The sequence below is a fragment of the Staurois parvus genome, unplaced genomic scaffold, assembly GCF_062004578.1.
Source record: "Staurois parvus isolate SC_StPar_1 unplaced genomic scaffold, SC_StPar_1.0 ptg002690l, whole genome shotgun sequence".
Lineage (NCBI taxonomy): Eukaryota > Metazoa > Chordata > Amphibia > Anura > Ranidae > Staurois > Staurois parvus.
Genome location: NW_028320486.1, coordinates 307241 through 324782, shown reverse-complemented (window position 1 = coordinate 324782; position 17542 = coordinate 307241). Strand labels below are relative to the sequence as shown.

At 43.3% G+C, this 17542-nt stretch overlaps 1 protein-coding gene across 2 annotated transcripts in view; it reads right to left on the bottom strand.

Annotated features, from left to right (window-relative positions):
* The window catches only part of LOC149429848 (alpha-tectorin-like), a 310441-nt gene that overhangs the window by 28059 nt on the left and 264840 nt on the right, over nucleotides 1-17542 (bottom strand). For both annotated transcript variants that reach the window (XM_089666404.1, XM_089666405.1), the window contains exon 5: nucleotides 11392-11527. In XM_089666404.1, coding sequence (XP_089522530.1) covers nucleotides 11392-11527 — 136 coding nt within the window. The remainder of the gene's footprint in view (nucleotides 1-11391; nucleotides 11528-17542) is intronic.

The following is a 17542-nucleotide window of genomic DNA, read 5'->3' as shown; positions in this document are numbered from 1 at the left end:
GAAAGGCTCCCTTCTTAAGCATCAGCTTATTATCTGTGCCGATGAAAGGCAAAGGCACTCTCCTTTCTTAAGCATCAGCTTATTACCTGTGGGGCCGTACTAAACCGTAACACAGGCCGCAATTGGCCCATGGGCCGGACTTTGGACATGCCTGCTGTAGTATTTCTGTGTAGGAGGGTCTGTATGAGCATGGTTTAACACATATGCATTGTACAGGATGCCAGGGATGGGTCCTGGAAGGCAGCTATTTCTCCCCACTATTTGGGTTGTGGTCCTTTTAAGGGAACGAAAACAAGCACAGATGAAGTGCTCACAGACTTGCAGTTACCCTAGGATTGTTTAATCCTTACATTTTATCTGCAGGCTTGGAGAAATTTTGGGTGGGAAGGAGCCTCAAATCCTGACTATGGGTATCATGGTCCCAAAAGGGTTAACTGTCCCGCAGGGAACAGCTGAAGAGGTCAGGAAACTGTCAGCAGGTGTCCATGAGATGTGGTGTAGAGTAGAATACACTTGTGAGACAAACTGTGCTGTTGATGACTGAAACACTACTGAACTGGGGCAACACTCCCTTTTGGACCCTTGGAGTAGGACTTCAGACACTGTTAAGGGAGTTAATACTGGCAGTAAGCCTAAGTTTTGATATGAACTGTTTTGTTTGTTTCATGCTGGAAATAAACTTTTTCATTTTTCATTTTTGAAAAATAAAGACAGTTTTGCCTTTACAAAGTAAGCTAGCTGGTGATGCGGACTCCTAAAATATCTTTAATATTTAATTAATACTAATTTTAGCACACAATTAATTAATTAATTCATAATTAATTTGTAATATTTTATTATTTATATATTTTTCACATATTTTTTTTATAATTTTTTATGTATGATATCAATTAACAATAGAGTTTATATATAGAAAGAAAACTCCTAGTGGCTCACAAGTAACTATTCAACTTTTTATAAAAATGTTCACGGCTAGGACATACTCCTGATAGTTTTCACAATATGACCATTTGTTTGCACCTCACCCCTCCCATTGACTTTCATTGAAACTCCACTCTAGATACCTGAAATTTAAAGGGATGTTTTTAAACTGCGACTGTGCGTTCATTTTTAATATTGCAGAGACATACTATATATCAAAATTTAGGTCTGTTTCTTGTGATTGTCACAATATAAACCTTTTCACGGTAGCATTTATACTTTTAAAACTACAAGCGTTTGAAGATGGCAATCGCCAGTGAAGATGGCAAGTTTAAAAAGCCTGTTTAGAACAGCCATGCTGACATTCCTCTCAGAGTGAGTTGTCATAGCAACCCAGCTGTCTCAGCACAGTGAGCCTACTCCGCCCACTCCAGGTGCAGCAACCAAAAGTCACTCAAGAGGCAGATGACTCACCAGGCTGGACTGTGAGCTTCAAAATACAAGCTGAAATGCATTTCTCACTATCAGGCTTGCAATGTGCCCTGCTTACATTTCATCAATCATTTGGTAAAGGTTGCGGCAAGAACACTTTACACAATTTCCCCAGAAATTGTAGATTTTCTAGTTCTTATTCTTATTATAGCCATATTTGCCACGCTAACTCCTCCCACAGTTTTTACGCTACAAATACAAGTAATATATCAAAACGTGCGGATTGTTCCCGATCGGATTGCTATTACTTTGTGGAATGTTTCGCCGAATCGTTCAAGAAATATCGCGGTTTTTGCGGCAAAATTTTCCCATGGGAATGCATTGAGCAGCAGAGCACAGCTAGAGTGTGCAAAGGAAAAATCAGAAAAATCAGAACATGATTTGTAAACTGCCATCACTCTTTCATCATACATAAAAAATTATAAAAAAATATATGTGAAAAATATATAAATAATAAAATATTACGAATTAATTAATTAATTGCGTGCTAAAATTAGTATTAATTAAATATTAGATCGCCAGGTACTAATCGCACCCTCTCTAGGTGTATAAATATTAATCATAAATGCCAGTAGTGTACCGCGCTCCAATATATTCTACCTTATGTGATATAATGAATTCATAAGTGTACCACCGATAATCAAATAATTACATCAATTAATTATACTTAAATATATGATTTGTGTAAATATATAAAATAAATTAATTTATCAATGTGAAAAAACAAAAACTATGAATGAAAAATATAAATAAAAAATATTTGCAGTGGGAATGACAGTTCCTTCCTGTATAAATGAGATGGTGTTATTATTCAGTCTGGATAGTGTGATGAGTCTGTGTCCACTGCGTGAACCTCTCTCTCCTCTCTCCTCTCTCCTCAGCACAGCTTTCTCAGTGAGACTTTCTCCACTGGCTGCTTGGCTTAGTCCTCCATATATGGAACATACAGAGAAGGGAAAAGAAACATAGTGTCTTATCCGGGATATCAATTATTTATTTTTATTTTTATTTTATTTTTATGTTTATTTTAATTTTTTTTTATTTTTATTTAATTTTTTTTTATTTTAATTTTAATTTTATTTTAATTTTAATTTTAATTTTATTTTAAATTTTATTTTTATTTTTATTTTATTTTTAATTTTATTTTAATTTTAATTTTAATTTTATTTTTTTTTAATTTTAATTTAATTTTTATTTTATTTTTATTTTTATCCAGACTGAATAATAATACCATCTCATTTATACAGAAGGAACTGTCATTCCCACTGCAAATATTTTTTATTTATTTTATTTTTAATTTTATTTTTATTTTATTTTTAATTTTATTTTAATTTTAATTTTAATTTTTAATTTTATTTTTATTTTAATTTTATTTATTTTATTTTTTTTATTTTAATTTTATTTTTATTTTATTTTTATTTTTATCCAGACTGAATAATAACACCATCTCATTTATACAGAAGGAACTGTCATTCCCACTGCAAATATTTTTTATTTATATTTTTCATTCATAGTTTTTGTTTTTTCACATTGATAAATTAATGTATTTTATATATTTACACAAATCATATATTTAAGTATAATTAATTGATGTAATTATTTGATTATCGGTGGTACACTTATGAATTCATTATATCACATAAGGTAGAATATATTGGAGCGCGGTACACTACTGGCATCTGTGAACATTTTTAGTGACAGCAGGGTTAGCTGAACGTTTTGATATAAGATATGTGTAGGTGGGCTTGAAAATGACACAGTGATGGCAGTTTACAAATCATGTTCTGATTTTTCCTTCCACATTGTAGCTTTCTCACTTCTCACTCTAAATTAAATACTCAGCTGCCCCCTGAGTGACCTTTGGTTGCACCTGTTGCCTCAGTCAGTCACAGGTGTGTGAGAAGCTCTGCTCTAAACAGGCTGTTTAAACTTGCCAAGTTCACTGGCGATTGCCATTTTCAAACGCTTGTAGTTTTAAAAGTATAAATGCTACCGTGAAAAGGTTTATATTGTGACAATCACAAGAAAAATACCTAAATTTTGATATATAGTACGTCTCTGCAATATTAAAAATGAAGGCACAGTCGCAGTTTAAAAACGTCCCTTAAAATGTCAGGTATCTAGAGTGGAGTTTCAATGAAAGTCAATGGGAGGGGTGAGGTGCAAACACATGGTCATATTCTGAAAACTATCAGGAGTATGTCCTAGCCGTGAACATTTTTAGTGACAGCAGGGTTAGCTGAACGTTTTGATATAAGATATGTGTAGGTGGGCTTGAAAATGACATAGTGATGGCAGTTTACAAATCATGTTCTGATTTTTCCTTTCACACTGTAGCTTTCTCACTCTAATGTGACTCAGCTGCCCCCTGAGTGACCTTTACTTGCACCTGTGACTCAGTCAGTCACAGGTGTGTGAGAAGCTCTGCTCTAAACAGGCTGTTTAAACTTGCCAAGTTCACTGGCGATTGCCATTTTCAAACGCTTGTAGTTTTAAAAGTATAAATGCTACCGTGAAAAGGTTTATATTGTGACAATCACAAAAAACAGACCTAAATTTTGATGTATAGTATGTCTCTGAAAGATAAAAAATGAAGGCACAGTCGCAGTTTAAAAACGTCCCTTAAAATTTCTTGTGTCTAAAGTGGAGTTTCAATGAAAGTCAATGGGAGGGGTGAGGTCCAAACAAATGGTCATATTGTGAAAACTATCAGGAGTATGTCCTAGCCGTGAACATTTTTAGTGACAGCAGGGTTAGCTGAACGTTTTGATATAAGATATGTGTAGGTGGGCTTGAAAATGGCAGAGTGATGGCAGTTTACAAATCATGTTCTGATTTTTCTGATTTTTCCTTTGCACACTCTAGCTGTGCTCTGCTGCTCAATGCATTCCTATGGGAAAATTTTGCCGCAAAAACCGCGATATTTCTTGAACGATTCGGCGAAACGTTCCACAAAGTAATAGCAATCCGATCGGGAACAATCCGCACGTTTTGATATATTACTTGTATTTGTAGCGTAAAAACTGTGGGAGGAGTTAGCGTGGCAAATATGGCTATAATAAGAACTAGAAAATCTACAATTTCTGGGGAAATTGTGTAAAGTGTTCTTGCCGCAACCTTTACCAAATGATTGATGAAATGTAAGCAGTGCACATTGCAAGCCTGATAGTGAGAAATGCATTTCAGCTTGTATTTTGAAGCTCACAGTCCAGCCTGGTGACTCATCTGCCTCTTGAGTGACCTTTGGTTGCTGCACCTGGAGAGGGCGGAGTAGGCTCACTGTGCTGAGACAGTTGGGTTGCTATGACAACTCACTCTGAGAGGAATGTCAACATTCCTGACAGAGTGAGTTGCTCTAGCAACCAAACATGACTCACACGCAGCTGAGTCACACAGGCTGGACTGTGAGATGCTAAATACAAGCTCAAATCCATTTATCCCTCTGTCAGGCTTGCAATGTGGACTGCTTACATGTCATCATTACTTGGTAAAGGTTGCGGCAAGAACACTTTACACAATTTCCCCAGAAATTGTAGATTTTCTAGTTCTTATTATTATAGCCAATTTTACCACCCTAACTCCTCCCACAGTTTTTACACTACATAGACAAGTAATATACCGAAACGTGCGGATTGTTCCCAATTGGTGTGCTATTACTTTGTGGAACGTTTCGCCATATGGTTCACGAAATATCGCCGTTTTTGTGGTGAAATTTGTCCCATAGGCATGAATGGCGCAACTAGAGTGAGAACTGACAAAGCTACAGTGTGGAAGGAAAAATCAGGACATGATTTCTAAACTGCCATCACTCTGTCATTTTCAAGCCCACCTACACATATCTTATATCAAAAAAAAAAAAAAACGTTCAGCTAACCCTGCTGTCACTAAAAATGTTCACGGCTAAGCCATACTCCTTATAGTTTTCACAATATGACCATTTGTTTGCAACTCACCCCTCCCATTGACTTTCATTGAAACTTCACTCACAGCCACCTGAAATTTTAAGGGACATTTTTAAACTGCGACTGTGCCTTCTTTTGTAATATATCAGAGACATACTATACATCAAAATGTAGGTCTGTTTCTTGTGGTTCTTGCAATATCAAGCTGTAGCATTTATACTTTTAAAACTACAAGTGTTTGAAGATGGCAATCGCCAGTGAAGTTGGCAAGTTGGAGCAGTGTGTTTAGAACAGCCTGTCAGCTTCCTGACTGAGTGAGTTGCTATAGCAACCAAACATGACTCACAGGCAGCTGAGTCAGAGAGGCTAACTGTGAGCTGCAAAATACAAGCTGAAATGCATTTCTCAGTCTATCAGGCTTGCCATGTGCACTGCTTACATTTCATCAATCACTTGGTTACGGTTGGTTGCAAGAACACTTAGCACAATTTCCCCAGAAATTGTAGATTTTCTAATCTCACATATATATTCTTATTCTTATTTTTATAGCCAATTTTACCACCCTAACTCCTCCCACAGTTTTTACACTACATAGACAAGTAATATACCGAAACGTGCGGATTGTTCCCGATTGGTGTGCTATTACTTTGTGGAACGTTTCACCAAATGGTTCATGAAATATCGCAGTTTTTGTGGTGAAATTTGTTCCATAGGAATGAATGGCGCAACTAGAGTGAGAACTGACAAAGCTAGAGTGTGGAAGGAAAAATCAGAACATGATTTGTAAACTGCCATCACTCTGTCATTTTCAAGACCACCTACACATATCTTATATCAAAACGTTCAGCTAACCCTGCTGTCACTAAAAACCATTTGTTTGCAACTCACCCCTCCCATTGACTTTCATTGAAACTTCACTCACAGCCACCTGAAATTTTAAGGGACATATTTAAACTGCGACTGTGCCTTCATTTTTAACATTTCAGAGACATACTATACATCAAAATGTAGGTCTGTTTCTTGTGATTCTTGCAATATCAAGCTCTTTGCAGTAGCATTTATACTTTTAAAACTACAAGTGTTTGAAGATGGCAATCGCCAGTGAAGTTGGCAAGTTGGAGCAGTGTGTTTAGAAAAGCCTGTCAGCTTCCTGACTGAGTTGCTATAGCAACCAAACATGACTCACAGGCAGCTGAGTCAGAGAGGCTAACTGTGAGCTGCAAAATACAAGCTGAAATGCATTTCTCAGTCTATCAGGCTTGTCATGTGCACTGCTTACATTTCATCAATCACTTGGTTAGGGTTGGTTGCAAGAACACTTTACACAATTTCCCCTGAAATTGTAGATTTTCTAGTTTTTTATCTCTACTCTTTCCAAAACTAAAAAAAGTTTTACCTTTAGTTATATTTTAGGGCACAAATCAGCAGTGCTGCAAAAGCAAGCCACACCTTTTCTTTTGTATTTTGACATGATGGGGGAGACCCATGCAAGGGCAACCAGTGTGTTAAAACTTTTTCTTTTCATTTTAACTAAAGTGGGCCATTAAAGGAGAAGTACAGCCAAAGCTCATGTGGCTGTACTTCTCCTATGGATCATAGGAGTATAGTTTGTTCTGCACTCCTATGACCTGTTTTCAGCCAACAACGGGCTAAAGTCCACTGGCAGCTGATGTCACTTAGTCGATCCAGGCTGGGGAAAGATCCCAACTTTAAAGTCGGGATCCACCCAGATGTTTGGACCGGCACCTGGCTCAGCCTTTTAGCGACCCACCCCCTCCACAGCCCAGCACTCCAGTGAGGCCTGAGGGGCAAAGCAGAGAGCGGTGACTGACAGTCACCGCTCTCTTCTCAGAGGGGCAGATGCAGTATTGGATCGATGATGCTGCCACCTGGTAAGTATGATTTAAAAAAAAAAAATACTTCTCTTAAGCCCTAAAATTACCTGACTGGACAATGGTAAGCACTATGCTTGAGCAATGCCCTCCGAATATCACAATATGCATACATACATACACACTGCATACAACATACATACACATTGCATACACATACATTCACATACATGCAACATACAGTACATACACACTGCATATACATACAGACTTTAGTTAAAATGTTAATCTCTCTAGTGGCATTTTCAGTTCCCCGCAACCCCGCCTGCCAGAGGCATTTATTTCCACCCTGGAAGCACCTGGTCCACTTTGCTCTTGCACAGCTCCAGCTCCACCTCTCCCTTTCTTCTCTCCTGGTAGCTGGTATTTTTCTGGTAATTATTGGCAAGATGCAGCATGCATGACTCAAAAAAAAATTTGATTTTTCAAGAAAAGTGTAATCAATCATTCTGCTCTTTGTTTACATCTCCAGAATAGAAATTCTGGAGATGTAAACATTCAGATAATGAACTGGCCAATGTTAAATGTATGTATGTAAATGTATTAAATGTTAGTATGATCCCAACTATGCCTTGCCACCCTCTTTCAACACTGCTCAGCTTTACACTCATCTGCAACGCTCTTAAAATGTTGCTCACTTCTGCACCCCCTGTCAATCTCTTCTAGCTCACCTATTTCACCTCTAATCCGTTTTACCAATGCACCCCAACTCTACACCCTTTTCCACTATTAAGCTCAACTGTTGTGGCAAGTGTTAGGGAAAAGACTCCTATTCATTTCAAAAGGTAGCACATTCTGCTGTGAGCAGTACAGTATTGGGATACTGTAGCACACCAAGTGACTAAGCCTGTCCACAGACCCAAACTGCAAAGGGAGCACCCTGGCTTGCTAGCTGGTGGGCAAGCTGATCTCACACAGCTGTGGCAGGCAGATCAGAAAGGAAAACAATGGGGAACCCAGCAAGAGGTGCTGGGCATATGCCCTTGGTGCTAATGACGTCCACGTTGTTACACCAACCCCCTCCAGAAGGCAGATGCAGTGCCGGGATACACAGAATTTATCTCCTTTAAAGAACTCTGGGATAGGCAAAAAATCACCCATTAGTACACCACACTACACAAAAACTAAACCGTTAATACATTTGTGAAATTCCTTACCATTGAAGAGAATAGTCTATTAGAATTTTTAGGAAGTCATCTCTGTAATTCAAGAAATAACAGCATCTGCTCTGCCAAGGAGAAAGTGCAACAGCAGGGATTACTCTCAGGAAACTACACTTCCCATCAACTTTTGGGAATGTGGGTGGGCACACTAGGCCTGCACATGTAGAATGTGTACTCGCTCACTTCAACAGAAAACTAGGCATGCATCGATATACCAGTGGCCAAAATGTTTCGGCTGAAAATAGTGTTATCAGCATTTTGCCGATAGGAAAAAAGGTGCCAATAAGGGCTAACAAAATGCACAATTTTGCCACGATTTTACCTGCAATTTTGTTGTGATTATACCTGCAATTTAGCATCTATATCTATTTTACTCACAATTTGGCCACAATTTTATCTATGATTCTGCCGCTATTTTACCAGCAATTTTGCCTGTGATTTTGCAGCTATTTTATCTCGTTTAGGGTGCGATTTTCATAAGTCATGTGACTCAAAAAAACCACATCAATACATAACACGTGTGGGTTTTTGAAGCATTTTCAATGCATTTCAGACCTGATTCACACCGATACAGTTTGCATTCTGTCCATTTTGCAGTGCGTTTTTGCATGCACATTTTTGACACTTTTTTAATGCATTTTGCCCGTTTTTTTAATTTTTTTGGGGGGGGGGCTGACCTGTTGCTGGACAGATTAAATAAGCAAAAACACATAAAAATTAAACGTGTGCATTTTTGATGTGTGTTCAATGCATTTCTGGCCTGGTTCATACCAATAGTTTGCCTTTTGTCCATTTTGTAGTGTTTTTTGCATTTTTTCATGTGCGTTTTTGATGCATTTTTTTATTTGTTTTGCATTTTTTTTATTTTTTTTGGTCAACTTGTTGCTGGGTAGATTAAAAACACAAAATGCATCAAAAACGCGCCAAACAAATGAAAATGCATCAAAAACACACTACATGCATTTTCTGCAGCGTCTCCATTGAAGTCTATTGAACCAAAAATGCAACATTTTGCGTTTTAAAAAGTCACTGGCACGTCAAAAATGTGCATGCAAAAATACAAGACGAATTGCAAAAAGCACTGCAAAACAGACAAAACACAAACTGCATTGCTGTGAATCAGCACACATGTTGTCTATTTTAAGCGTATTGAGTTTTTAATCTGCCCAACAAGTTGTCAGAACAAAAAAAAATTAAAGAAAATGCAAAATGCATAAAAAAAGCTCTAAAAATGCACTGCAAAAATGCATTTTTCTGCACCAGGCCTGAAATGCATTGAAAATTAATCAATATCACGTCAAAAACACACGTTGGCCAAAAAGAAAACTAAAAAAAGCATCAAAAATGTGCAAAAACTTAAAAAGCACTGCAAAAAGCAAAGCAAAATGGACAAAATGCAAACTGCACTGGTGTGAACCAAGCCTGAAATGCATTGAAAATGCAGCAAAAATGCACCAAATACACACATGTGCTACGTTTTATGCATTTTTTGTTTTTAATCTGTCCAGCAACAAGTTGGACAAAAAATTTTTTTTTAAATGCAAAACGCATCAAAAATGAGCATGCAAAAACTCACTGCAAAAAACACTTCAACGGACAAAACGCAAACTGCATTGATGTGAACCAGGCCTGAAATGCATTGAAATTGGAGCAAAAAAGACTCAATAAAGCACACATGCTCCAGTTTTGATGAGGTATTTGAGTCACATGACCTATAAAAAATGCGCACTAAACATGATAAAATCCCAGATTAAATTGCAGCAAAATCGTGTTTAAAATAGCGGCAAAACCGCAGGTAAGAACAAGGCATACTCTCAGGCAAAATTGTGGCAAAATCATGGCATCAAAATCCCAGGTAATTCATGGCAAAATTCAAGGTCAAACCGTAGCAAAATTTTTCATAAAAGTGCAGCATAATCGAGGCAAAATCCTGGGTAAAAGCACTGCAAAATTCTGAGTAAAATCAAGGCAAAATCCAAGGTAAAATTGTGGCAAAATCGCGGGTACAATCGAGGCAAAATCGTGGGTAAAGTCGCGTTTTCAGTGGCCATTGTCGGCACCTTTTTTCCTATCAGCAAAATGCTGATAACACTATTTTCGGACGACGATATATTGGTGCATCCCTAGTATGTATAGTATATACACTGTTACTAGTGGAGGAGGTGCAGAGACTCCTAGCTGAAGCTATGGGAGGCAGGACAGACCCAGAGGGGTTTATTTACTAAAGCTGGAGAGTCCAAAATCAGACTCCCTTTTGCCTAGAAACCAATCAGCTTCTAACCTCAGCTTGTTCAATGAAGCTTTGGCAATGAAACCTGGAAGCTGATTGGTTTCTATGCAGAAGGGAGTCTGATTTTGGACTCTCCAGCTTTAGTAAATAAACCCCAGAGTGTCCTGAGCTGTCATTCTTGTCATCCACCCCACTGCCTGGGTAGGAGGTACAGACCAGGAGTCTGACTCCTGCCTACTACAGTGAGCAGGGAGGGAAATACATCACAGCTTCCTAGAAGAAGAACTATAGAAGAGATGTGCCAAGACCAGTGGCTGGGGGAATAGGAGGCATAGCAGCCACTAGTTTTATAAATAGGAAACCAAAGATAATTAATGGTTTGATTTGAAAATCATCAGCCTATTTCAGAGCCACTACTGAGTGAATCAGAAGATGAATGGTATATTCAGTGAAGGTAGGAGATCAGCAGCAAGGATATGGAAAAATGTTTTTGCCTGGAGTTCTGCTTTAAGCTACAGCTGCAAGGCACAGGCTAGCATTGTGGCTAGAATAATGTGCACAGTAAGTGAATGCACAGTTGGCCCTGTCCCCCTGGGGCCTTTCTGCCCAGCCACACTGCACACATTAAGGATATTCCACTGCCCTTTCCATGGGCTACCTCATTGTTTCTTTTTATTGTTTGTGTAACCATATAAATTGTGGAGAAGGGATAAGGATCTTTATAAAAGTGTGACATAATTTTCACATATCTAGTCAACTCGTGGCCACTTGTATGGTAAATGTGATCATACCATATAAACTTTCACAAATATGTTGTCATCAAGCTTAAGAAACGGAACTGTGGTCCACATGTCTTGAAAGTCTTCATCCTTATACAGCATCATGGAGACAGAAAAGTTTCCATCTTCTGTGGTTAATGTTATTGTTCTGCAAATCAAGTGTTTGTTGTTAGAATAAATAAAAATGAAAGGAACACCTACTGTAATGAATATGTAAACACACTACAACACAAAACAGTTTATTAAATGAAATATTACATATTCACTTTTAATTTTCTGAAAAATAAATCTTTAGTACCTTTTTGTGAAGTTTGATTCTGCAATCACTTGACTGCTCATTCTTTCTTGGCTCCCTTTTCCTAGCAGTAAGGGCATCTCTGATTAGTAGAGGGCAGGCAGTGTCTGACATCACACAGGGGAGGGAAGTACACTGGGCAGCCTACAGCCCCTCTATCTTCAAGTCCTGGGACCCCCCTCTCTACATCTGAGCAACCTGTATCTTTCTCAACGTGCAATCTCATACTCCCGACTCCTGTATTCAGGTACTGGCAGCCGCTCTTCACCTCACACTGACTGAGGTGGGAGTTGGGATTGTTCCTATGTGTGAATGTGACCTGATGTATTCTGTGCTGTGCAAGCTGGAGAACAATTTCAGCTTCTCACTGTACGGAGAGAAAAACACTTGTATCCAGGGGCTGACTGGCAACTTTTGACCCAGGGGGAAAGTATAACCCAGAGGCCCATGGTGCAGCACCTTGAACCCCCTCCTCCAGTGTAATCCCCCAAGTGTATATCTCCCCAGTGTGATTCTCTACAGCGTAATTCCCCCCAGTATGAATGCCTCTAGTGTAATTCTCCCAGTGTAAATCCCCACAGTGTAACCCCCACCATGTAAATCCCCCCAGTGTAACGCTTTAATCCCCCAGTGTAATCCCCCACCATTTAAAACCCCTGCAGTGTAATCCCCCTAGTGTTAATCCCTCCAGTGTAATCCCCACCCAGCAGAGGTGTGATTTCAGGACCCCTCAGAAAGAAACAATGAAGGGTCCCCATTACCCTTTTCCTCCAAGTCTGAGACCCTTCCCTCCAAACCCGGTGGTGGAACACTAGGGCCCTGGAAGTTTCACCACTAGTCTCAGTTGTTTTTTTTATCTTTTTATTATTTTTTACTCTGTTTTTTCAGTCTGGAAATGGGGAGGGGGTGGAGGCAGACAGAGGTAAAAGCCTGGAAACGGGTGGGGGGAAGAGGAGCAAATCTGGACATGGGGGGGGGCAGACAGAGGAGCAAGCCTGGACACAATGGAACAGACAGAGGAACAAGCCTTGACACGGGGGAGGGCAGACAGAAAAAGAAGCCTGGGCATGGAGGGGGGCTTTTGACAGAAGAACAAGCCTGGACACGAGGGGGGGGGCAAACGGGGAAGAAGCCTACACACAGGGGGGAAGCAGACAGAGAAACAAGCCTGGCCATAGGGGGACAGACAGGGACACAGGTGGGGCAGACAGAGGAAGAATCCTGGACACAGGAGGGGGGCAGTAAGAGGAACAGGCCTGGATAGAGGGGCAAACAGAGCAATAAGCCAGGAAGGGGAAGACAAACCAAAGAAGGAGCCCAGAAATGAGGGGGGGCTGATGACAGAAGAACAACACTGGACACAGGGAGGCACACAGAGGAAGAAGCAAAAAGAAGAAGCCTGGACGGGGGGGGGAAGGGCTGCTGACAGAGGAACAAGCCTGAACATGGGGGGCAGACAGAGGAAAAAGCCTGGATACAGGAGGGTAGACAGAGGAAAAAGCCTGAACATGGGGGGGGGGTCTGCTCACAAAAGCCTGGACACGGGGGTTGGCAGACAGAAAATGATACCTGGATAAGGGGATAGGGGGGTGACAAGAGAAGAAGTGCCTGGACAGAGGGAGGAGGGGGGCTGCTGACCTCCGCAGCAGCCTGGACAAAGGGGGGGGGGGGCTGCTGACAGAGGAAAAAGCCTGGTGAAAGGGAGGGTGGCAGAGGGAGGAAGAAGCCTGGACACTGGGGGAGGCTGCTGACAAAGTCTGCACAAGCCTGGTCGGGGGAGGCAAACCAAGGAAGGACCCTAGACATGGCGGGGCAACTGAGGAACAAGCCTGGACATGAGGGGGGGCAGAAATAGAAAGAAGCATGCACATGGGGGGCAGACAGAAGAAGAAGAAGCCTGAACACGGAGGGGATGCTGATAGATAAACTATCCCTGACACGGGGGGGGGCAGAAAGAGGAAGAAGCCTGGATACAGGGAGTAGACAGAGGAAGAAGGCTGGACACGGGGGGGCTGCTGACATGGGGGGCAGACAGAGGAAGGACCCTGTACATGGGGGCGGGGAGCTGCTCACAGAGGAACAAGCCTTGACATGGGGCAGACAGAGAAAGAAGCCTGGACACGGGGGCAGCCAGTGAAAGAAACACGGGGCGGAGGGGCAGACAGAGGCAGAAGCCTGGACACAAGGGGAAAGGGAGCACTGCTGACAGAGGAACAAGCCTGGATGGGGGGGGGGGGGGGCAGACATAAGAAGAAGCTTGGAGGAGGGGGGGCTGATGACAGAGAAAGAAGCCTGGACATGGTGGTGGGAAGGCAGACAGGTGAAGAAGCATAGACATGGGGGGCTGCTGACAAAGAAAAAAGCCTGGAGAAGGAGGGGGTGCTTCTGATGGAGGAACAAGCCTGGACATGGGGGGGGAAACAGAGCAAAAAGCCTGGACACGGGGGGGGGAGGCAGACAGAGGAGCAAGTCTGGATGGGGGGGAAACTGAGGAAGGAGTATGGACATGGGGGGGGGAACCAAGGAAGGAGCCTGGATATGGGGGGGCTGCTGACAGGGGGGGACAGACAGAGGAAGAAGCCTGTACATGGGGGTGGGTGGCTGCTGACAGAGGAACAAGCCTTGACACTGGGGCAGACAGAGAAAGAAGCCTGGACACAGGGGGGCAGCCAGCAAAAGAAGCCTGGACATGGGGGGGGGGGCGGCAGAGGCAGAAGCCTGGACAGAATGGGAAAGGGGGCAATGCTGACAGAGGAACAAACCTAGATGGGGGGAGGGTGGCAGACATAAGAAGAAGCTTGGACACAGGGAGGGGAGGCTGCTGGCAGAGAAAGAAGCCTGGACATGGCAGTCGGAAGGCAGACCGGTGAAGAAGCATAGACACAAGGGGCTGTTGACAGAGAAAAAAGCCTGGAGAAGGAGGGGGTTCTGCTGATGGAGGAATAAACCCGGACATGGGGGGGGGCAGACAGAGCAAAAAGCCTGGACACGGGGGGGGGGGGCAGACAGAGGAACAAGTCTGGATGGGGGGGCAAACTGAGGAATGAGTCTGGACATGGGGGGGCAAATTAAGGAAGGACCCTGTTTATGGGGGGAGGGGGGAGACAGAAGAAGAAGCCTGGACGCAGGGGGGCAGACAGAGGAAGAAGCCTTGACACCTGAGGGCAGAGAGAAGAAAGAAACCTGGACATGGGGAGCAGACAGAGGAAAAAGCCTGAACACGGTGGAGCAGACCAGGGGCGGACTGACAACTCATGGGGCCCCCAGGCAATAGGGGATCATGGGGCCCCTGTGTCCTTGCCCAAACTCAAAAAAGCCTATGAAAAAGGTACCAGGGGTATCTCATGGGGCCCCCTACGGACCCCGGGCCCTTGGGCAGTGCCCAAGTTTCCAAATGGTTAGTCGGTCCCTGGGGCAGACAGTGGAACAGGTCTGGATGGGGGGAAAGGAACACAGAGGAACAAGCCTGGTTGGGGGGAGGCAAACCAAGGAACTAACCTAGACATGGGATGTGGGGTGCACACAGCAGAAGAAGCCTGGACAAAGGGAAGGCAGACACAGGAAGAAGCCTGGACACAAGAGGGTTCGGGGGAGGGGGTAGGCTTCTGATGGAAAAACAAGCCTTGTCATGGGGAGCAGACAGAGGAAGAAGCTTGACACAGGAGGGCAGACAGAGGAACCAGCCTGGACTACAGGGAAGCTGCTAACAGAAAAATGAGCCTGGACACGGGGGGGGGGGCAACAGAAAGAGGAACAACTCTGGACACTGCTGAGGGAGCCTGGACACAAGGTGGGGCAGAATTAAGACAGAGGAAGAAGGCCTGGACACTGGGTGGGGGGGTGACTCCTGACAGAGCAACAAACTTGGAGACGGAGGGGGCAGGCAGAGAAAGAAGCCTGGACATGGCGGTGGGAAGGCAGACCGGTGAAAAAGCATAGACACAGGGGGCTGTTGACAGAGAAAAAAGCCTGGAGAAGGAGAACCCCCTCCTTCTCCAGGCTTTTTTCTCTGTCAACAGCCCCCTGTGTCTATGCTTCTTCACCTGTGTCTATGCTTCTGCTGAAGGAGGAACAAACCCGGACATGGGGGGGGGGGCTGACAGAGGAACAAGTCTGGATGGGGGGGCAAACTGAGGAATGAGTCTGGACATGGGGGGGCAAACCTAGGAAGGACCCTGTTTATGGGGGAGGGGGAGACAGAAGAAGAAGCCTGGACACAGGAGGGCAGACAGAGGAACAAGCCTGGATGGGGGAAAACCGAAGAAGGTGCCTGGACAACGGGGAAGCTGCTAACAGAGAAACAAGCCTGGACACGGGGGGGCAACAGAAAGAGGAATAACTCTGGACACTGCTGAGAGAGCCTGGACACAGGGTGGGGCAGAATTAAGACAGAGGAAGAAGGCCTGGACACTGGGTGGGGGGGGGTGACTCCTGACAGAGCAACAAACCTGGAGACGGAGGGGGCAGGCAGAGGAAGAAGCATGGACATGGGGGGGGGCTGCTGATGGAGGAACAAGCCTGGACATCGGGGGCAGACAGAGGAAAAAGCCTGGACACAGGGTCAGAAAGAGGAACAAGCTTCAATGGTGTGGGGGGGGGGGCAAACTGAGGAAGGATAGAGAGTAGTATATATAGACGAGTGCTGGGGGTAGGCAGAGGGGGAAATATCAAAATATGGACAGCACCACTGGAAACAATATCAGGAAAAATTAAATAAAAAATCAGATAGAAAAGATATGTTGGATACAGAAGCTATCTCATCACTGAGGACAAGGTGCAATATGAAACAATTAATTATTTAAGACATATAGTAATTCATCCCCCATAGTAATTCATCCCCCATATAGTAATTCATCCCCCATAGTAATTCATCCCCCATAGTAATTCATCCCCCATATAGTAATTCATCCCCCATATAGTAATTCATCCCCCATAGTAATTCATCCCCCATATAGTAATTCATCCCCCATAGTAATTCATCCCCCATATAGTAATTCATCCCCCATAGTAATTCATCCCCCATATAGTAATTCATCCCCCATATAGTAATTCATCCCCCATAGTAATTCATCCCCCATATAGTAATTCATCCTGCATAGTAATTCATCCCCCCTATAGTAATTAATTCCCCATATTGTGTCAATTCACTTACCTTTGCTCCGCGCGTTCCTCTCGCCGTGTTCCCGCGTCGTTCCGGTCTTCAGGGCGGACTGTGAGAGGAGAGGAGTTCGTCACGCTGCCCCGCCTACATCCTGGCTGCCCCGCCTACATCCTGACAGCCAATGTTTGCCACGCTCCGCGGGCCGTAGTTTGCCCATTGCTGGGCTAGCTGCAGAGTCCTGACTTTTGGGGCGGCCGTCCGAGAGGAGGGAGGGGAGCAGGCGCCCGGCACACAGAAGAGCCGCATTAAAATGTGTAAAGAGCCGCATGTGGCTCGCGAGCCGCGGCTTGCCGACCACTGGCCTAGGCAATTGGAAGCGGACGTTGTCCTCCCTCTCTCCCTCTCTGTAGTCTTTTGGGACACGACAGGTCCCAGAAGACTACATGACCAATCATGAAGTGCAGCGCTGCTCGCGCATGGTCAGTGGGTACCCGGCTGTGAAGCCGCAAGCTATCACAGCCGGGTGCCCACACTGAAGATGCCTGCTAGAACATAGGACGTCCGGTGAAACGAGCTGCGGAGGACACACCACGGGATTGAGGGACAGGTAAGTGGCTGTTTTTTAAAAGTCAGCAGCTACAGTTTTCGTAGCTGCTGATTTTTATTTTTTGATAGGTTAAGTGGAACTCCGCTTTAATATTGTAATCTTTATTAGTTTACACAGTCCTAAAATTGTTTCTTTTTCTCTTTTTTAGCAGTTCTACATG